The 21865-nt window shown below is 48.0% G+C and overlaps 1 protein-coding gene across 11 annotated transcripts in view; it reads right to left on the reverse strand.

Moving 5' to 3' along the window:
* WDFY4 (WDFY family member 4) overlaps positions 1 to 21865 on the reverse strand; it is a 291091-nt gene that overhangs the window by 21055 nt on the left and 248171 nt on the right. For 10 of the 11 annotated variants that reach the window (XM_025880584.2, XM_025880579.2, XM_025880582.2 and 7 more), the window contains 6 exons: positions 20125 to 20167; positions 18416 to 18535; positions 16326 to 16443; positions 14567 to 14676; positions 6016 to 6169; positions 4014 to 4105 (listed from right to left, as the gene is read on the reverse strand). In XM_025880584.2, coding sequence (XP_025736369.1) covers positions 4014 to 4105; positions 6016 to 6169; positions 14567 to 14676; positions 16326 to 16443; positions 18416 to 18535; positions 20125 to 20167 — 637 coding nt within the window. Of the gene's footprint in view, positions 1 to 4013; positions 4106 to 6015; positions 6170 to 14566; positions 14677 to 16325; positions 16444 to 16468; positions 16633 to 18415; positions 18536 to 20124; positions 20168 to 21865 lie in introns of those variants that run through there. The other variant, XM_025880585.2, reaches the window with a different exon arrangement.

Raw genomic sequence — 21865 nt, forward strand, 5'->3', positions numbered from 1 at the left:
ATGCTTCCAATTTGTGTATGTTGGTACGTTTGATGGTGTTCTACAGGTGCCTAGGTTCTGTTCATTTTTCTTCACTCATTTCTTCCTGTTTCTCACACTGGCTAATTTCAGTTGACCTATCTTCCAAGTTCATTGATTCTTTCTTCCGCCTGCTATTGATCCCTTCTAGTGAATTTTTCATCTCAGTTACTGTACTTCTCAGCTCCACAATTTCTATTTGTTTCCTTTGCATAATTTCTACCTCTTTGTATTTTCTCATTGTTATACTCTCCTTTAGGTCTTTAAACATTGTTTTATTTAATGCTTTGAATATATTTACAATAGCTGATTTAAAGTCTTTGTCCAGTAAGTCCAAAGTTTAGGCTTCCTCAGAGATATTTCTATTGACTGCTTTCTTCCCTCTGTATGAGCCATACTTTTTTTTCTTTACATGTCTCATAATTTTTGTGGAAAACTGGACATTTTAGATAATATGATGTGCCAACTCTGGAAATCAGATTTTCCCCTCTCCCCAGGGTTTGTTGTTGTTACTGTTTGTTATTGTTGTTTGTTTGTTTAGTGACTTTTCTGAACTAGTTCTATAAAGTCTATATTTTTTGTTGTATGTGGCCACTAAAACCTCTTCTCTGTTAGCTTAATGGTCATCTTATGATTGGATGAAGATTTCTTTAAAATGCCTAAAACCAGCTAGTATTCCAGTCTTTGCCTAGGGAGGGGCTTTGTGTGTATGTTAGGACATAGCTTTAGTGTTCAACCAGGCAGAGGCTGCCTGGTAAAAACTCTGAGTTTACCTCAGATCCTGCTTGCACAGAGCCTCAATTTCAGCCAGAAGTGAAGCTTAGGACCTTAGGAGCATGAACACAGCCTTGTGCATGAAAGCAGCCCTACAGATGTGTGTGTCCTTCTAGATTTCAGGGATATTTTTTTAAATTTTTTTATTATGTTATGTATAGTCACCATATAGTACATCATTAGTTTTTGATGTAGTGTTCCATGATCCATCGTTTGCGTATAACATCCAGCACTCCATGCAATACATGCCCTCCTTAATATCCTTCACTGGGCTAACCCATCCCCTGGCCCGCTCCCCTCAAAAACCCTCAGTTTGTTTCTCAGAGTCCATCGTCTCTCATGGTTCGTCTCTCCCTCCAATTTCCCCCCTTCATTTTTCCCTTCCTTCTCCTAATGTCCTCTATGCAATTCCTCATGTTCCACAAATAAGTGAAACTACATGATAATTGACTTTCTCTGCTTGACTTATTTCACTTAGCATAATCTCCTCCAGTCCCATCCATGTTGATGTAAAAGTTGGGTATTCATCCTTTCTGATGGCTGAGTAATATTCCATTGTATACATGGACCACATCTTCTTTATCCATTCGTCTGCTGAAGGGCATTTCAGCTCTTTCCACAGTTTGGCTATTGTGGACATTGCTGCTATGAACATTGGGGTGCATATGGCCCTTCTTTTCACTACATCTGTGTCTTTGTGGTAAATACCCAGTAGTGCAATTGCTGGGTCTTAGGGTAACTCTATTTTTAATTTTTTGAGGAACCTCCACACTGTTTTCCAAAGTGGTTGTACCAACCTGCATTCCCACCAACAGTGTGAGAGGGTTCCCCTTTCTCTACAACCTCTCCAACATTTATTGGCTATTTTGAAGTTGTTTCAAGGCCTCCTAATAAGTAGCTCATTCCCTACTTTTTCCATTTAAGCTTTTTGATTAGTCTATTGTTTGCCCAACTACATCCACTGCCTCTGGCAGCGACAGTGTTGAACAATTGTCTCTGGTTTATTTTTTCACAAATGTCACCAAAGGGAAGGCTTTTGTACTATGCAGGCTTTGAGATCAAATAAAGACAGCCTTGCTGGTGGGGACTTTCAGGGAACCACTAACAGGTCAAATAATGACAGTTCTCTGGATATGGGGCTTTGAAGGAGCTCCAACCCCATTCTTCTCCCTCCAATGACTGCTAGGTTGTTGGTTTCCACTGTTATTGTGGGCTGTTGGTTTTCAAAGCTACTATGGAGCTGAATAGGAGAAATGAGAATAGCGTAAGTTAAAACACCACAAAGTTTGCTGTCTTTACAAAGATTCAGCCATTTTTCTCAAAGGAATACTCCCCTGATTTTTCCAAGCCTCTGGTTAATTTCCCAAGTTCTGAAGAGTTTTTTTTTTATGACAATCTTTGCCATTATTCTTATTGCTTTTATGGAGTAGAAAATTTTCAGAGATTCCTACTCTGATATTTTCACTGACATTGATCATTAACATCCGAACCCACTCCAACCTAATCTTTACTCCACCAAAAGAGGTCTCCCCACTGTTGTCACCACCCAGTTCCCCTGGGTCACACCCCTAACCTATATCTGATGGCATTGAATTTCTCTCCTTTGTAGCACTTTGTGCAGTTATAATTTCCTTGTTATTTGCTTGGTTATTTCATCAAGCTGCCTCCCCACTAGACCACTGGCATCTGCAGTCAGACCTGTAGAGTGAATCTGCTCACTCAGCCCAGGCCAAGAACTTTTCTGAGAACACCTTGGCAGAGAGCTGCTGCCACCTGAAGGTTAAGTTCACCTCTGGTCCAACTACTCAAGACCAGTGGGTTGTGGGAGAGATGCCTACCATTACTACATTTCCAGATGCAAGGATAAACCAGGGAAGAATTTTCTCCTTGCCAAGGGAGAAGAACAGAAGAAAGAATATAGCTTTGTTTTTACTAGTCAGGCCCACCCCAGATTTTTTTCTTTTTAGGTATAATTTACATATAATAAATTTCACCCGTTTTAAATGCATAGTTCAGTGTGTTCTGACAAAGGCATGCAATCATGTAACCACCACCATAACCGAGATATAGGACATTTACATCAACTCAAAATGTTCTCTTGTACTCCTTTCCCATTACCCCTACTCCAGACCTTAGTAACTACTGATCTGCCTTCTGTCCCCATAAGTTTACCTCTTCCAGAATATCACATAAATAGAATCCCATAGATGTAGCTTTGAGTTTTGGCTTCTTTTGCTTAGGATAATGCTTTTGAGATTAATTTGTGTTGCTCCATGTATCAGTAATCTGTTTCTTTTTATTGCTAAGTAGTATTCCATTGTGTGGACATATCATTCGTTTATCCATTACCAGTTGCTGGACATTTGGGTTGTTTTCAGTTTTGGTAAGTATGAATAAAACTGATGCATATTTTTGTGCATGCTTTTCCATGGACATGTCTTTATTTCTCTTGGGTCAATATATACAAGTGGAATTGCTGGGTGATAAGGCAAATGCATCTTCAACTTTATAAGAAACTACTAATTTTTTTCCAAAGTGGCTTTTCCATTTTATTTTCCTACCAAAAATGTGTAATGAATTCTGATTCTCCCTATTCTTGCTTACTCTTGGTTTTGTAAATATTTAAAATTTCAGCCACTCTTGTAAGTATGTAATGTCATCTGCTGTGATTTTAATTTATGTTTCCCTGATGACTAATGATGTTGCATGTATTTTCGTGGTTTATGCTAATGCATGTATTTGATCTAGGATATGTGTCCCAAGATGGCCTCTACCGCATCAAACTCTCTGGTTAAGAAGCCAAGTATTCCCCAGTCCTGGCAAATCTTTTGACCAGTAGGAGCCCTTCAGAGCCTCCAGCCCCTCTCTGAGCTATACCTGAGCAGTATGATCCAGGCATGGCCCTGCCTACAGGGCCAGCGAAAGTCACTGACTTGACCTCCAGGGCATCCAAAAAGAGTGAATTTGCTTCCCCCAGTGATTCCCACAACAAACTGGCCAAAGGGCAAAGTCTAATGGAACTCTTGAAAGAGCCCAGAACACAAACTTTTTCCTGTTAACCTGGAGCATGGAGCCTAGCACCTTCTCTGGGTTCTCTAGACACAAGAGCCTCAGAAATGCTTGTCACTAGCCCTCTGCTTGCACAGAAAGCCTCCGTGGAGAAAATACTGAGGTCTTCATTCAGGATGCCAGGGCCTCGGATGTGACCCTGGTCAACTCACCTGTCTGTGCAGGCTGATGAATTTCCGAGGGTCCCCATCAGCCCAGAGAGGGAGTTGCACGTCTCCCAGTGCTGTCCCATCCTGCATGCAGCCTGAGTAGGGTAAGAAACAGCAGAGCTTTGGGTAAATGCGAGCCCAAACTGGGCTAGGAACAAGGGGGGATACATACTGTGCTATCTAGGACTTCTGATTCCAGGCAGATCAGGCTAAGAGCTATGTCCTGCACAGACTTCACTACTTCCTGCTTCTTCTGTCTGGTGTGTCCCTCCACGCATCTGCCTGGAATATTCCCACTTGGTCTCTAAGCCTTTGACCCTCCACGAGGCCCTCCTTGCTTCCCAAGCAGGTTTGTGCTTGATTCACAAGTCCTATAAAATGGCAGTGATGTGGTCATTGTTGTCTTCCTCCCTACTATTCTGTGCCTTTTCATCTGGGTGCTTTCTATCCAGCGCTAGAGCAGTAAGGAGATAATCACACTAACAGTAAAAGCTATCGTATTTTGAGCACCTAACTCTATGCCAGGGCACTATGCTAGGTGCTTGGCACACATCGTCTTATTGGATCTTCATTTAACTCTATAATTTATGCATTTTCTCTCCATTTTTAAAGTGAGGGCAGCAAGGGTTTTAGAGGCAGCTTCCCCAGACATTAGAAAGAGTCTGGGTCCAAGCCCGTCTCTCTCCTACCCATTAGCCGCACAACCTTGGGCATATTGCTTAATCTCTTTGGGATTCACTTTTCCTACCTGTTACCCACACTCACCCCCTCAGGGGCTGGAGGATTAAAAGAGAAATATGCATAATGGGCTTAGAAAAACTCCAGGCACATGGTGGTTGCCCAATAAACATTAGTTACGGTCTTGCTTAAACCCTCCAGAGCCTTCATGGTGCAACTAGAATAAAACCTTCCCCTCCTCTCTCTGGCCTACAGGTCTGTGCCTGATACGGTTCTTCTTACTAGCCAGTCTCAGCTCACCTGTCACCAACTCAGGTGATCCTTCCCGGAGACCAGAATAACACAGGGCCCTGTGAATCACTCTTGAACCATTTTCCTACCTTCTTTCTTCATAACAATTCTCAGCATCAGACAGTATTTCGCTTATATAAATATGTTTATATTTTCTCTCCCCTTCCTCCCTCCCTGTACAGAATGCAAACACCTTCAGCACAGTCGATTGCAGGAGGCCCAACTAAATCCCCAATGCCTAAAAAAGTTCCTGCATGCCCCTGTGTGCTGTTTGGAGGAAGAAGGAGGGCCCCGAGGAAGGGGAGCTCTGGGGCATAGGTGTGTGCTGGTGACAGTTCATGAGTGCCCTCCACAGGGTGAGTGATCCCTTCCCCCTGGAGAAAGCGGCCCACACCCTGCCTCAGGCTCTGACCACACAGCCCCTTCCACAAGTCACCCTGACGCAGCAGAGGCTCCCAAGGTCCACACCCAGACACCAGGGGACCTGCTTACAGGGGCCTCCTGAAATTGTTGTTCCTCTTGTAAACCAGTGAGAAGCCATAGTTCATCCTGAAGCACAGGAAAGAGGAAGAGGCACCAGCACCCCCACACAACCACCCTCAGATGCCATGCAGCAAGCAGTCTCCCCCAGGAGACCCAGAGAGTCCAAGTTGACCCATTTGTGGGCCATGGAGGAAAACGAGGCCCCAGAGGGGTCGGGGTTGGCCCCTGGTCCCGCAGCAGGGCAGTGCCAGACCTGGTTAAGAGCAGGTCTTCTCACTGCACATTGAGGCCTGGGGACCCTCACGAGATGGGTGGGACTGTGGCTCAGAGCCATCCTGGCGGCCCGGGGCCTCGGGTCCTTCCTTGGCTCCGACCTCAACATTGAGTGCCACCATCAAGGGGAGACCTCACAGCAACCACTCTGGTTTGGTGAAGGGCCCGTTCACTTAGTTGCTCAGCAAAGGTACTGATAATGTTAGTCACTACCTGAGCTTTAGGGGAGTGATCCCTGTCTTGCCCAGCCCACCCCGGCTGCACCCCGGCCTCCACTCACCGAACTCCACGGCATTGCAGTTGACGAGAAACTCAGGCAGGTAGAAGAACTCTGGAGTCAGCTCCCTGACGTCACTCATGTTCTCTCTGGAGGCCGACTCCCATGCGTTCTTCACACTGTGGAACATTCTGTCTGCCACATCAAAGCTTCCGCCCTGTGAGGAAAAGGAGCCGATGTGATCACCTGCTTGTGGTGAGAAAGATGCGCAGGCACCGCCTGGGTGGGCCTCTCCTTGTCCATGGCCCCTGAGACGTGGGTTTTCACCATCCATTTACTTCCACATACGTTCGTTCACTGCTCTGTGCATGCGTGCCATGGTTTCTTCGTGCCTCTGGTCACTCGACCATTCTGTGGACCCTTACGCTGAGGATTCCCCAGAGGATACATGATGCGCTGTTTATTCTCCATTTTAGAAATCCAGGCTCAGATCAGAGACAGGAAAAGCAGAGTCATTCATCCGACCATTCCCCACATCTGCTAAGGACCCGCTCCGAATCAGGCACAGACCGGATACAAAGAACCCGCTACAGGACAGAGATCAGGTCAGCCATTCCATGTGGGATCGGGGCAAGTTCCTTGGAGAAGTGGCCCCCTGGTGAGTTTGCAAGCCTAGTGACAGAGAAGATGGCAGGGTGTTCTGAGCAGAGGCAAGGCCAAGGCCAGGAACAGAAGCAGAAGCAGAAGCAAGCAGGCTAGGTCAGGGCCCTGTGACATCTAACAAGAGAACAGGTCTGAGGATGAACAGCCAGAGGTACACCAGCCTCCCAGAGACAGGAAGCTGGCCCACGAAGACAAGATGTCTGTCCACTCTCCATGACCAGCCCTGGTTCCAAGGCCCATTTCCACAGGTGGCCTGATGCATCTCAAGCTTGGCAGCTAGGATTGGACCAGGTAAGACTTAAAACAAATTCTTTCCTTGGATTCTCTGCTCCTGTCATCCGGATCATCAAATCTCTTTAGTTGATGTTACCCTATTTATCAGGTGTCCTTGGGGGCTGGGAGGAGGAAGAAAGGTCTGGTTGGAGGAAGGAGGGTGCTGGGGGCAGAGGGACTTCAGGAAAGAGGTTCTAAAGCGGGCTTTGGGTCTGCGTAAGTTTAGGGACACCCCAAAAACACCTGCCTGGGATTGGATACTTCACTTGTCCCCATCAAGGCTGGGCCTTTGTTCAATCAGAACTTGTCCTCCTTTTGCCAACTTCTGCAGAGTTCCTGTGGCCTGAGAAAAAATGGGTAGGGCCCTCCTCTTCTCGGGGACTGAGGTTTCCCACCAGCATTTACCTAAGGAAGCTTTGGGGCAGCTGCAGGAGTGGATGAAGGGTAAAGAAGGGCCACAGCCTCCCCTTGGCAAGTCTGCCCCATGGTAGGCACTCTATACAGAGACGTTGGCTCTTAATCCTCACAGCAGGGTTGTCAGGAAAGAATTGTACTTCCATTTTGCAGACCAGAAAACTGAAGCTCCTCAAAGTGTACTGGTTTTCCCAAAGCTATCAAAGCAATCAATGGCAGAACTAGGTCAATCCCATGGATGCCCCTCCAAAGTATGCATTGTTTGCCCTTGTGTCAGTTTATTGGGGGAATCCCTGGGCCCGGGGCAAATGTGATCTCCTACGTGTGGGGCGAGGGGGGTCTCAGCTCTTTCTGCAAAGGGAGAATCTGCCACACTCCTGAGGCAGGCTACATTTGGACATCTTGGTGGGCCAGTCAGTTTTCTGAGTCGGACTTGAGGATCCAGGGAGGCCCATGGGTCATTCTCTGCACATGGATAGGGACACCGAGAAAGCCAGCTGCCCCTGGAGTTGCAACAGAACACCCTACCGGGGCAGCTTAAGGATGTGGCTTTCCTCCAAGGTTGCTTTGCTCTTGGGTTGAAATTAGGGGATGATGCCCACCATCAGATTCAAATTGAAGTGGAAACAAAATAGGGGGAGAGTGTTTTTAAATAAATCTGCACCTAACAAGTGGCTCACTGAAACATATTAAGAGCTTTGCATATTTAATCTGCAGCCTGAGCCTTACATCTGCAGGAGATTGATGCCTCCTCGTCCTCCCAGATTCCTTTTGCAGCTTTTATGAGTGCTGATGGTAATCTCCTGAGAAACAATATGATTTGGTAATAAAAAGATTACCTGTATTAAATAAAAATAATATATACATAGGAAATATTGTTAGTGCTACAAATCTGGTTAAAGATATTACCACAAAGAAAAATGTTATTTTTTTCACGGCTGTCTAATGCATTTTAGCAAAAGTAATATCTTTAAAACTTAAGCCTGTATTATTTATAAAGGAAGCAATAACTGATTTTCCTATTTCCTATATTAATAAATGTATTTGCATACATTTGTTTCAAAATTAATGGGTTTTCTCACCCCTGCAATACAAAAGAAATGCCAAATTCCCTAGAAGAAAAAGTGGAGCTGCTTTGTTGCTTGTATTGTAAGCCTGTGGGTGGACACAGACCCTGGGGGCCTCCAGCAGTGAGTCTCCACCAGGACTCGATTCTCAGGAAAGGAAGGAAGGAGAAAAGGAAGGGAGAACAGGAGCGAGGCAAGGAGGCACAATGAAGGCCTGCAGAGCGCCGCCACGAGGAAAGTCCAAGACAAAATAAGATAAAACCACAACAAAATTAAGTCTAGAGACTGGATGGAGACCAGATGATCAGAGAGAATTATGGAGCCAAGATTTGCTCCTTAATCTATTCTGCAGATATCCTCGAGTATCAAGAACAATGACTCCTATGTGTATCCAATATGCCGAAAAAAATAATAGTGATATTATTATCAACGAAGGAACAACCTCTCGTTGGCAGAAAACTTTTCCCATGTGATGTTAAAAGGCTAGAAGACAAGGCAGCCAAGGTTGGAGGTTTCCGAGGCAAAAGGTACAGGCTTTGGATTTTATGTCCAACTGATATCACTCCTTCATGAAGAAGCCAGAAAGATATTCTGAATATTTAAGGGCTCAGAAACAATATAACCCTAAGTATCCTCCCTCAGTTCAAATACTTCCTAGAGGTGCAAAATTTTGCGAAGAGATGAATCAAAATTAAAAGCAAAATAACGGGGAGAGAAATGGCCAATAAGGACTTCTGTTGGACATTGGCAGGAGTTCAAATCAGAAGAAAGTCCATGATCGTGGTACATCTATTAAAACTGGAAATGGTCTTGAAAGGAATGTTCTGTGCCAAAGGCACTACTCCTATGTGCACCTGAATCCCTGGGTAAGCATTTCAAGAGCGACATTCTTAAACCCCTCTCCAGTACGGGTGGGGAAACTATGTTGAAAAAAAAAAAACCCACTCAATTGTGGACCAAGACCTGCAGAGAGTACAGCAACTACATGTGCTCAAGGACACTTAAATATAGAGATTCGTACACTACGTGCTAGAAAAGTCTGTTCTTCCTTTCCTGTGGGACTGACCCGAGTCAACAACTGCCACATCCAGGTAATGGGATTGGTTTTATGAGGAGGCCGACAACCCATTGTCCTGGCAGATGTTCTTTCCGGTAATTTACAAGTATCCCATGTAACCAATCCACTTACAGGACCCTGTGTGCACATCAGTTGGTCTAAGCTGCTGTCCTCTGTCCTTCAAAGAGGGCACCCCACACTCTCCTCTGCAACCTCTGGGGTGACTGTTGTGGGTGTGCAAACGTGTGAGCACGTGAGTGTGAGTGTGCGTGTGTGTGAATGTGTGCATGAAGTACCTCCTGCAGTGCCAGGAGTGCAGGAAGAGGTGCTCCAAGAGCCCCACCCTGAAGCCCCTTTCCCTTGGCAGACTGGGAACTGAGGAGCTCAGGTGGGGGCCCGAACCTCAGTGTGCATGGAGAAGGTAACCAGGGGCTCTGAAGAAGAAAAAGAAAATTTAAAAGTTACTGGAAGCAGAAGGTGGGGTCTGGGGGGAAGTGGAGGTGGGGTCCTGGGACAGGGGCTGGAGGAAAAGAGCAAGCACATCATCTGGACAATTTTGAGACTCCCCCCCACCACCAAAGAAATAAAGGGGCCAATGTGTGCAGTTGAGAAAGAGCTGGGCTTGGCCCCTGGCAGGCTTCTTCAGAAAAGTGCCAGGCTCTAACACCCCACTTGGTAAGCTGAGCTGTCGGTCCAACAGAATTTGGGAAGCCTGTGTACCAGCTGGGCTGCCTTATCAGTCTTGCTCTCCATGGAGGGTGGGCTGACCCCCGAGTAGCCATTAGCTTTCCTTCCTGGAGGATGTGGACATTTACTCAATAGACAAAACCCACAAAGGTTTTGAAAAGCCTGCTGCCTACTCTTACGGGGAGGAGGGTGGACATATATGGAGCATTTAGAGACCAGCCAAAGGGCTCCTGTGCTGTAGCTCACCTCATCTTTACCACCTACTGAGGCAGGGGTTATTTTATTTTATTTATTTATTTATTTTTAAATATTTTATTTATTTATTCGACAGAGACACAGCAAGAGAGGGAACACAAGCAGGGGGAGTGGGAGAGGGAGAAGCAGGCTCCCCGCTGAGCAGGGAGCCCGACGCGGGGCTTGATCCCAGGACCCTGGGATCCTGACCTGAGAGGAAGGCAGACGCTTAATGACTGAACCACCCAGGTGCCCTGGCAGGGGTTATTTTAAGGGAGGAAGAACAGAGGCCTGGTTATTCAACACTACCAATTAGAAAGTTCTAGAGCCAGGACTTTGTCCCAGGTCTGCCTGTCTTTATTACATGAGCCTTTTTGAATGCTCCTTGTTGTGTCAGCATAATGCTAATTGTGCCTTTGCTTTGGACACAGCTCCAGCCAGACCTCTGGCCTGGCACCCGTGGAGCTCCCACGTGGACCACTCAGGCGGTTCTCGGTTCTCTCTGCAGTTAGCATCTGTCTTACACGAAAACCAGCCATCTCGCCTCAGGTGGTTCAGAAAACCCTTCCCCACTGCTGGTAACAGCCGCCGTCACACGGGCTGCGACTTAATTAACACAGCACTTTATTTCAGGTTCTTATTAAATGTAACAGCAGCTGCAGCAGCACCGCCACTGTGCCCTCGCTGGGGCGCTGCCGCCTGGCTCTGCCCTGCCTAGGCGAGTCTCCTCGCCAGCCTCCCCGCCACTGTGCTCTTGCCGGGGCCGGGACAGGGGCCTGGGCTGTGGCCCCGGCCCCGGCGCGGCCTCCTGGGTGCTCTTGGGCCCCGGCTCCAGGCGGGCGAGATGCCCGAGAATGAGGCATGCCGGGAGCCAAACCTCTGGCGGGCTGCGGTCTCACACCTCCGCGGGGCGGGGGTAACAGCGCACGACCGGCTTGCGTCTCATCCCACGACTTGTGCATGTCACCGGCTCGGCTCGCGCTGCCCCTATGCCGGGTCTTCTGGACTGTGAGAGTCTATCATCGTAATACCAGGTTTGAGGCAGAAGATCAAACACGGGAACCATAGAGGAATGCAACGATTCCGAGAGCAGCCCAAAGTTAGTAAGATGCAAAAATGAAGGGACCACAGCACACCTTCCACCCAGGGATCAGAATGTGCTGCATGGCAATTCTAGGCCGTGTATGAGAGCCCCTCCTTCTGTCCACATCCCGCTCGGGGGGCAGGCCACAGTGCCCAAGGAATGCCGCATATGCCTCTCGACAGTGCACCGGGCCACACCGGGTACAGCGCATAGACACATGGCTCTCTGCACCAAAGGCGATTCCTCCCACCAAGCCATTGAATGAGCAAGGAGGTCCCTCTGGCTCATTCACACTCATAGGCAAGAGGCAGAGCTTACTTCATGCAGAATGGGGAAGCATGCTTTTTGTCATGACTCTTGCATGCACACCTGGCTCCGGAAACACCCAACATTCTCAGTTCCCTGCTCTCCAGATAAATAAAATAAGAAGGGCTCATGCCTGGATTCTGCACCTTCTCCACCTTTCCCTTACTCTTCCCTACCCCATGGTCCACGCTGGGGAATGGAAGTCTAGTCTATCGAGAATATGGTGAGGCTCCTTTCCTTGTCACCACATAGGGGTGAAGCAAAGGTCTCTTAAGAAATGAGCCTGCCCCCTAGGAGATAGGGTGGGACAGAAGAAAGAGCCTGACTTCAGGAAGATGCCAGAACATTCCTAAGGAAGTCTTTGAAGACCCCACGACTCCCACAGAAGAGCCAGGTGCATTTCTCCCCAGATCTAGCCTTTTACCCATTCCCTTGGGAGCTAAATTTCATCTTTTATTCTAAGGAAAAAAGCAGAAGACTGTGGGGTTTTCTTATGACACACTAAAAGAGTCAGTAAAAATCACACATGGAGAGCCCAAATGATTTCAACACAGATGGGCCAACAGCCACAGATAGATTTGAACCAGGAAAAACTGGGAATCACATCAGACTTCAACATGGGAGTCAAAGGGCTGGAGCTAATGTGACTACATGTGTGCTACCCAAAAGCAGATAAAATTGGTTCTGACCATCTTGCACTGGTTTAGACCATCTCAACCCAGTTTGGGGAGGTCATCCACGGATCAAACTAGCTAAAAAGAAAGCTCAAACTAGTTGTGACCAACTTCAGAGTGGCCTTAACCCAGTATCTCTGTGAGTTTGCAGCACACCTGTTTCATCTGGCTCATGCCATCCTGGAATGCTTCTCTGCAGTCCAGACTGTCTTGAATTAGCTTAGCCCAGGGCGGACCAGCTTGGACAAGTTCAGGCTTGCTCAGGTTCGATCTGGCTGAGTGCAGGGAAAAGAAGTGAAGTAATAATGATTGATCACCTATGCAGTGTCAGGCCCTGAGCTAGGGGCTTTACCCACATTTCCTCATTTAATCTCAACAGCTCAGGGACCTGTGCATATTTAGCCCTCATTTCCAGAGGTAAAATCACTTGCAGAAGATTCTGTATCTGTGAAGTAGCAGAGCTGGTGTATAAATCTCATAGCTGATGCCGTTTCAAGTTCACTCTGCCTCCTGTCCATGTGAGAGGACCCTTAGAAACAGGTGGAGATGGGGCTTTAGAGCATTAGACTGAAGGGACAAAAGAAAGCTTTTAAAGCATCCAGAACTGCCTGGAGGGAACGCCGTAGCGGAACGCATCACCATCATCATCGACAGTGATCATGGCTTCTTGTGGATTAATGAGCAACATCTGGATGGGATTCCTGGCACGGGCTATAGCTCTGGGACCGTTTGTTCTCCAAACCAAACTTACTTAAAATGCTTGTTGCCTGAGAAAGGCTCAGGGGAAGCACACTTATTATTTTTGAGTGAATTTCCAGGGAGAGGAGGTTATACAATGTCTAGACAATCCCTGCCTTTAAGGAGAGAGAACACTGTGCCAAGACACAGAAGACAGGAGGGATTTTGTTCCTAATTGGAGAAATCACCTTGACTTTGCCTACCCGTTCCCACCTAGGGCTCAGGAGTTGGATTTAGTGCTGACGTGGCCTTTGGTATCTCAGGGCCAAGGTCATCTGACCACAAAGAGTGGCCTTTTGGTGAGGTCAGACCAAAACCCCACAACTCCTGGAACACTCGCTCTTTCTCTTTGATGAACTTCACTATCGGAGTAAGTCTGTGCATATTCGTGGCCTGTTGCCCACCATGGCTCATGCCCTCCTCTTCATAGGACACTTGTGAGGCCTGGAGCAGGTCAGGCCCTACACTTGGGCTGTGTGCTGCATTCACTTGGGGGTTGACTGAGCCAGCTGGCTGCAGCTGGGCTACCCAGTGGCTCTCCCCAGTCAAAAGCTGTGCCCCTGGGACAACCTGGGAAGCAGGATCCCAGTGATAAGGTCAGAAAGAAAAGAGAGAAAATAAACTTCTTGGCTGCCTGCAAAGGACTCCATCCCAGCAACCCCACGTGCCTTGGACAGTACCACCCACTCAGAGCCAGACTTGCTTACTTCACGCGGTGTAGGGCTGAGGTAAAACAGAAGGGGGCCCAGCTATATTTGAATTTCAGATAAACAACAACTAATTTTTTTAGGATAAAAAATTCACTGTTTATCTGAAATTCAAATATACCTGGGCATCCTGTGTTTTTATTTGTGAAATCTGGCAACCCTAAGCTGGCATAATGAATGGTCTCTTGGTTTATGGGTGGCTAAGTTGGTTAGTTTCTTTCTCTGGTTCAGCTATTCATTATTCAAACACTTCGTCCTTTTAAGCCTTTCAACTTGTACTTAGCATGGCTGTCTGCGTTCTGAAGTCACAAGTGGCACTCTTTCCCTCTTCCTTCTTTGGGTTTATTCTTCTAATTTCTGACCACCTACCTTCAAGGAAGTCTTCAAGCTTTCTGCTTTTCCTTCTCCACTAAAACCGACTTATGTTAAGTATTTTTCCCCCACATCTCTCATTCCTTATTTTTAGAGTCTTTCTGCAACACTGTTGGGCAGACATGCAGGTCACCGCAGGTCACTGATGCTGAGCAGCCTGCCTCAGCTGACTGCCCAGAATCCTGGAGCCAGCATCAAGTGGGAATCACTGGCTGAAGATTGGCTTTCTAGCCGGGAGATCCCTGCTTCACCCAAGCCCAGCCCTTAGTCTGTGAGATATAGTTGTGTGTGTGTGTGTGTGTGTGTGTGTGTGTATGTATGTATGGAAGGGAGCTCACCTGCAGAGAGCAGAAGGCCTGGGTATAGGGTGGCATCCGGACCAGGTAGGAGGTGACAATGATGGCCGAGGAATAGTGAGTACAGTAGTGGCACTGGACAGTCATGTCTCCTGCAATAAAAAGACATGTCTGGAGCGGATTTCCCACCTGTGCTGGGACAGACTGTAGACACACAGGCTCTACGATGCTCAAGCATGAGCAGCGGACACAAGCCCTGCTCAAGAGAGCATCTGCAGGCCAGTGGAGCCTTGGTTCTGCTTGCAGACGCCATTAAGATTTGGCCAGTAGCCACGGTGATGAAAAGCCCATTCAAGACCCTCAGCTGCACCCCCGAGTCCTCAGTTTTCTACTCCCAAAGATGTGGGCAGGGGCAGGCTCTGGGAAGGCTGTACTCAGGATTCGTGGGGAGACAGTGCTTTGGTCTTCTGAGTTAAGGGGTATGTAGAAAGCCCCAGCGTGCCTACAATCCCACCAGCGCAGTCGGCAAAGGCCTAAACCAGCTCCCTGCAGCGACTGCTCAGCCATCTCGCCGCCAGCCCCATGCCCAGCCTAAAGCCCTCCCTTGTGCCACGCAGGAGCTCTCTAAGTTGGTTGTTTGGGAGGTTGGTGGAGGAACTTGTACAAGGTCCCAAACGCAATGGGCAGCTCGAATGCACGCCCAGGGAGAGATGGGAGATGGGAGAGAACGGTGATATCCCATGCTCCCCTGCCTGCCTCTGTGGAAGGAACCCAGCCACGCCTGGCAGCCAGAGGAACAGCACCTGGGCGGGGGACCCGAGAGGGGTCCTAATGATTGAGCTTCAGCCTCAGAAGGAAATAAGCAGGGCAAGGAGGGCCTGCCCAACCGTCCACATCCTCCCATCTCCCCTGAGCGAGTCTGAGTGCCAGCCCCACACAGCGCAGGGGTCCCGGGCTGTGCGGGAGGCAGCAGGAGTCTCCCTGTCCTGCTGAGAACGTGCTCGCCAAAAGCAGTGTCTCTGGGCCATGTAAGCCTTTCCAAAGCACAATGCCTCTGGTTCCCAAGGGAATTTTTCATGGTTCATGGATGCCTGCTCCTTCTTTTAAATTATATGCTTATTTCAAAGTATTTGAGAAAACCAATAGAGCTAGCATCAACTGCATGACAGAAAAATTTCCTTTTAAAATACGTTCATCAAAGTTCAGAAGTGAATAGACCTAAAGAAAAAAAAAATTAAGGCAATAGGAGTTCAAGTCGCACGTGAATGTGGCAAAAATTATAAATGTGATGTGCAGATGAACAAAGTTTGGGAAGTAGTTTCTAGAGTCAAGACAAATACAGGCTCCACCATTTAGAAGCTCTGATCTTGAATGCATTGCCTGAGCTCTCTGAGTTTAATTCCCTTCTCTTTGAAATGGACCACTGTATTTAAGTCTGGCCTGTGCCTGGAATATACAGAGTGCTGAATGAATGTACTCTCTGAGTCTGGCGGCCCCTAGGTCTGGAGGTAGTAGCTCTTAGCATGGTAGTTCCCAGTCCACCCTGCACCTCACCACAGCCTTACTTAAATCAGAATTTCTAGAGGTGGGGCCTGGACATCAGTATGTGTAAAACCTGCTCAGGTGATTCTTCCATGCAGTCAGGATGCAGACCAGCAGACTAGAGGTATTCCCTATCCCAATATAATTGTGTCCACACTAGGTGAGAACCTAAATTGTTACCAACGACCATTTCAAGGCACTTGAATGAGCAACACTGCAGGGGAAAAAAAAAAAAAAAGTCAAGCTGGGATCTACCCACCTTCAGTCTTCTCAACTTCTTTAAACCTCTGGATGAATTTCAGCTTCCTTTCCTTGGTCTGAGCCCCCATAGGCTTTGAGAGATCACGGAAAGTCTTGGGATTCGTCAAGTTCAATGTCTAGAAGGCAGACGTGTGGCTGGAGTTAACTCCCCTCAGACCCTCTTGTGCCCCAGCGAGACTTCAGGAGCCACGCTCTTTAGTTTTATGGTTCTCTTTATTGGTTTATCGTCGTTTGGTCTGACCCCCCTCCAGTGATTAGCAGGCGTGCGGGGGTTTTATGGCCCCAGAGCCAGTGATCCACAAAGACTTAATAAGGGAGAGAAGGAAAATAAGAGGAGGGGAAGATTGAATTCACAGTGAACCGGTTCCAAGTTGACCCAAATCAGAACATCGCCACCGGTTACTGAAAAGAGACTTGGAAAAGAATCCCTGTTGTCAATGAGGTGCTTGGCTCCAGCCCTCATGGAGACAGCTGTATGCCTCAGGAGGTCATGGTCCTTGCCAGGAATCAAACTCTCTAGAAGTTAGAAGTCCTCTGTTCTGTTCGGGGAGGAAATGTGAGGAACGGCCTCCTTTCTCTGGAGCCCACTCCCTTCTGGGCAATGACAGCATGTAATGTCGCCCCTTCCTCTGTCCTGGGGAATATAATACAGAGCAGTGGAGACCTGAAGTTTTTAGGGCCAGGTGTCCTCGGAGATGTCTGCTTTTAGCAGAGATGTTCTACATTTTAGCAGAGGAGGTGTGTATCCCCCAGGATTTGTATGTCTCATAGAAAGTGTTTCTTTATACTTCTTTTCCTTTTCACCAACCATGAGCCGCTGCAGGCCTCCCTGGGGAGGCAGGGCCTGTCCCCGTCCCAACACCAGCAGAACGAGGGGTGGGGGCAGAGTGAGGCAGGCACTTCTCAGAGCCCTGTGACCGATGGCACACGTGGAGAGCCATCTCAGCCACTGCTGATTTTGCCAGGACAGAATGGGGCTTCCAACCTGCTACATCTCCTGATTTTCCAAAAGATATTGGAAATCCAGATTTTTAGGAGAAATCTCCTGCTTTTTAAATATGGGTAAGTAATCAAAATTTTGGGCTAAACAAAAGGGGCTGGTAAACCACCACTTTGCAACATGTGAGTTAAAGCTGGGATTTGCAGGTTTCATTTTTGAAATACCTCAGCCTCAGATGGATCATTAGGGAAATAAAAGGCAACATGCAGCTGGCGATAAAAGTTTTGTGTTAAATGTTTTCATTGGGGATGGGAGGTCACAAAAGACTGGGGCTCCCTCTCCCAAATCCTGAGTATCAGTCTTCCAAGCAGCCCTGGCTAGGCAGGACTGGCAAGGGCTGGTCTGAACCAGGACTTAGCCACCTTCTGTCCTTTACACACACAGCTCAACACCCCCCTTCATGGCCAGAGTCCAGGTGGTTGGGACGGTGCTTCATAACCAGGTCATTCCCGGCAATGTCATCCTGGCCTAGCTCTGTTAGCTTTCCTCCTCCCTCCCCTGCCTGCTGAGGTCCAGGGACAGCTAAAAGAGGGAATGATCTGGCCTTGCCATCAGCCTCCCCTGTCCCAACATGTCTCAGTCCAGATCCTGAGTGAAATCCACATACCAACCTCTTGACTGCTGAAGTCAAGATACAGGGGGGTAGTTTGCTCTCTCTGGGTCTCTCTCTCTGTCTCTCTCCTATCCTCTGCCCCCCACCCCACACATGTTGATTCAAGGAATAAATTCCATGGCCTGCTTCACTTGAACGACCAACATTTGTCCATGGCAGTGTCTCAGCAGATGGGTATCAGTTGCCTTGATAGTAGTAAGTCAGGAAGCCCTCTGGGGCTCCTGTTAGCAACTGTCCTCATCATGTTGATCATCCCACAGGTGGGGTCACCTTCCCACAGGTGGATCTGGACAGGAACCCAAGCAGCCAGACTCCAAAGACCTCCTCTGGGGTGAAGGGCCAAGCATGGAGCAGCCCTCAGGCCCAGGTGGACTGAACCTCATAGCAGAGGCTCTGCATGCTGATTTAGTATGCTCTGGTCTTCAGGGTCAGGAAGCCTCGGGATGTCTGAACAGCATCCATGCGAATACTATACCTGTGAGGTGTAGTCGGCCAGGACCCAGGGAAACACTGGATACTGCATATAGTCATTGTAGGTCCTCCCAGCCGCAGTGTTGAGGTGCATGAGATACTCAAAATTGCTGATGTCCCTTTTCTACCAGAAAAGACAAAGAGGAGATAAACCAAACACGACTGGCATCTTCCTAAGGACCATGGGGGTCCATTTCTCAGCCCTCTGCAGTCCTTGCTGTGTGGGTGAGAGCAGGCAGCACACACCTCCACTATTCCCCGTGCACCTTGCGCCCGAGCCAGGACAAAGCGGGGAGGCCACACTAATTCCAACGTGAACTGAAGCAAATATATTCAGGAAGCAAAGTTGGCCAGGAAAAAAAAAAATACAGCTCAGCAGTCCAAAGCCAAGGATAAAGGCTTCTTTTGTTTAGCTGCTGGGTGTGATACTCAAAAGTTGATTAAAATAAGAGCATAAATGCTGTGGGTGAACTTACTGCTAACCTTTTTATGATTAAAAAAATAAGCTGATGGGGCACCTGGGTGGCTCAGTCGTTGAGCTTCTGCCTTTGGCTTAGGTCGCAGTCCCAGGATCCTGGGATCAAGCCCCGCATCGGGCTCCCTGCTCCGCGGGAAGCCTGTTTCTCCCTCTCCCACTCCCCCTGCTTGTGTTCCTGCTCTCGCTATCTCTCTCTCTGTCAAATAAATAAATAAAATCTTTAAAAAAAAAATAAGCCGGGCACCTGGGTGGCTCAGTTGGTTAAGCAACTGCCTTTGGCTCTGGTCATGATCCTGGAGTCCCGGGATCGAGTCCCGCATTGGGCTCCCTGCTCAGCAGGGAGTCTGCTTCTCCCTCTGACCCTCCCCCCTCTCATGTGCTCTCTTTCTCTCTCATTCTCTCTCTTTCAAATAAATAAATAAATAAATCTTTAAAAAAGGATAAAATAAAAAATAAAGAAAAAAAAAAGCCAAGGGGACCTTACAGTAGAAAGCAGCCCTCACCAAGAGACTGAATGATCTGTCTTCCTCTGGGAATTTAGGGACTTTCTTTTCTGTCCCCACCTATTGGGATAACACTCATTCTTAGGGCCTTAGAATGTAGAGTCAAGGTGGAATCAGGACGGTATTTGGGAAAATCAGCAGGACCAAGGGGTGAATGAACAGTCCAGTATAGTTGTCACCTCTTATATAGGACCTATATGCTGTGCTCTCTCGCTTGGCCCTCTCGCTGGGAAAGGATTTTGGACAAGAGTGACCAGGAGTTAATTTCTTGTTGTCATTTGATCTCTAGGACTGGCCCTTTTGGGGTCCCTGCCTTTCACTGAGAATCAGAGGCTAAATGTCCATTCATTCAAGCTGAGAGTCATGCATGTCTTCTCAGAAGAAGAGGTGAACACTGGAGCCCCTCTATACTATGTCCATTTAGACATATGTGTCTATCTGCATGGATGGAGCAGGTGCATACACATGTGTACACACACACACACACACACACACACACACACACACACATACACACACTACCCAGTTCCGGCTCCGAGCCTCAAGTACTACTTTCGATCACTAAGATCTTTTTAGGGAAATACTTGGGACATTTTGGTAAATTAAAAAATAAGATCCCTCCCGAGTCACCCACATGCTTTGTCTCTCCATCACTAGGGCCTGAGCTATTTCTGATTTGCCTTCCCACGGGGTTTCCTCAGACTTAAGAGTCCTCTACGGGGGTCACTATACCTGCCACCTCTGCAGCATGGTCCTGTCGGAGCCAGGGTATCTCCTGTGGGACAGAAAACGATGACGGTGACCAAATATCTCAAGGCACAAATGAGAGAAGTGGGAATTTCTGGGGCTCTGTGGGACCAGGGCATCCAGCAGCTCTCCCAGTGGGGTGAAAAGATTATTATCTAAGCTCTGCCTGACCCCACACTACCCTACTGAAGGTTAGGCTCTTGCAGTCACTTTTGCTGGAATATTCTACTGCTGCCTTATGTGTGGCCTGTGGGGAAGTCCTGGGGCCTTGCAGAAGCGGGCTCAAGCCTCACGACCCCACACCAGATTTCCCATAGCTATGCCTCAGCCTGCTTTCCCCATGTACATGTAATATACATGATTATAATATACTGACACGTGACTAAAATATATGGACGTAGTTTAAAAAATGTGGAAGGCCACAGAATAAAAGAGTCTCCAAACTATCACTCCTACTCAAGAAGTAGCCACAGTGAACAGTTTCCAGAATAGTTTTACCCCATGCCTGTCTATGTCCTTATATTGTTGTTGTTTTTTAACTGGCGATACGTGGCATAACCCCATCTGTGCTTTGTCACTGGCTTCGCAGCAGGGTGGAGTCAGCTCACATCGCTCTACGGCATTCATTTCTACAGCAGCAGGACCCCATTGTACAGATGGATCGGGACTGGTTGAGCCTGCCTCTGGGGTGGGTTTGGTCCTCACAAATGACCCTTCAGTGACCAGCTTCAGACATGAATCTCTGGGTACTTGGGGAGTGTACCTGTGAGAGAAATTTCTGACAGCGGTTCTAGTGGGATAAAAAGTACGAGCATTTTCCAGTCTGCTACATATTGCCAAACCGTCCTCTTAAAAGGCTGTACTGATTTCGGTTTCTACACATATAATTAAGAAATACAAACCAAACCAAAGAAATACCGTTTTTGACCAATGTGGTGGGAAAAAGTTTAGAAGGGCGACAAGATGTCATGCCGGCAAGGGCGTGGGGAGGGGTTTTTTCCACGTGAAGTGCCGCTTCTGCTCAGCACGGATTTGTAGAGTCCAGTTCCTTGGCCTCTGTGGTATCCCTGGGTTCCTTTCCCAGCTCTGTTTTCCTCCCCTCTCTGTCCCCATGAGACTCTCCTTCTGCTCTCAAGACCTTTGTTCAAGATGCTCCGCCAAACCCAACCACATCATGTCTCCTCTTTCCATCCCTTACCTCTTCCTTGGTCCCGTTCAGGTGCCCACAGATGCTACCCCACATGCATTTTATGTTCTACTCACGTGCACTGCACCAGGGTCCTTCTGGCCTCCATCTGTCTGGACAAGGCCTGGCTGCCTAAGGGCCCTAGCGGGGGCAGTGCCCCTTCACCTTCCCACCACAGCACTGTCGGCCTATACTCTGTCTCAGGTTTCCCATCCCTTTTCATTCAGTTCTTTCCTTGGTAGGTTTTTTATAAACAGAATGCAGCTCCCAGGCTGGGGTTCACCTCTCTCCCACTTGCCACCCCCAGTAGAGAAATCATCTATTGCGTCCACTCTATCTAGGCAAACAATAGTTACAATGAACAGAAGCAAAACACAGTCAGGTTTATTGCTGTAGGTCGCAAAGGCTCAAGTGAAGATTTGGTTCTCTTGCTCAGTCTGTGAGCCTGCCACCTATCCCAGTTCTGGAAGGCAGGGTGCTTTGAAGGCTACAAACACGGGCAGAGCCCAGGCTGGAGACAGTGGGGGTCACCACCTTGGA

The sequence above is a fragment of the Callorhinus ursinus genome, unplaced genomic scaffold, assembly GCF_003265705.2.
Source record: "Callorhinus ursinus isolate GAN/ISIS: 27379988/994484 unplaced genomic scaffold, GSC_fseal_2.0 scaffold20, whole genome shotgun sequence".
NCBI classification, from domain to species: domain Eukaryota; kingdom Metazoa; phylum Chordata; class Mammalia; order Carnivora; family Otariidae; genus Callorhinus; species Callorhinus ursinus.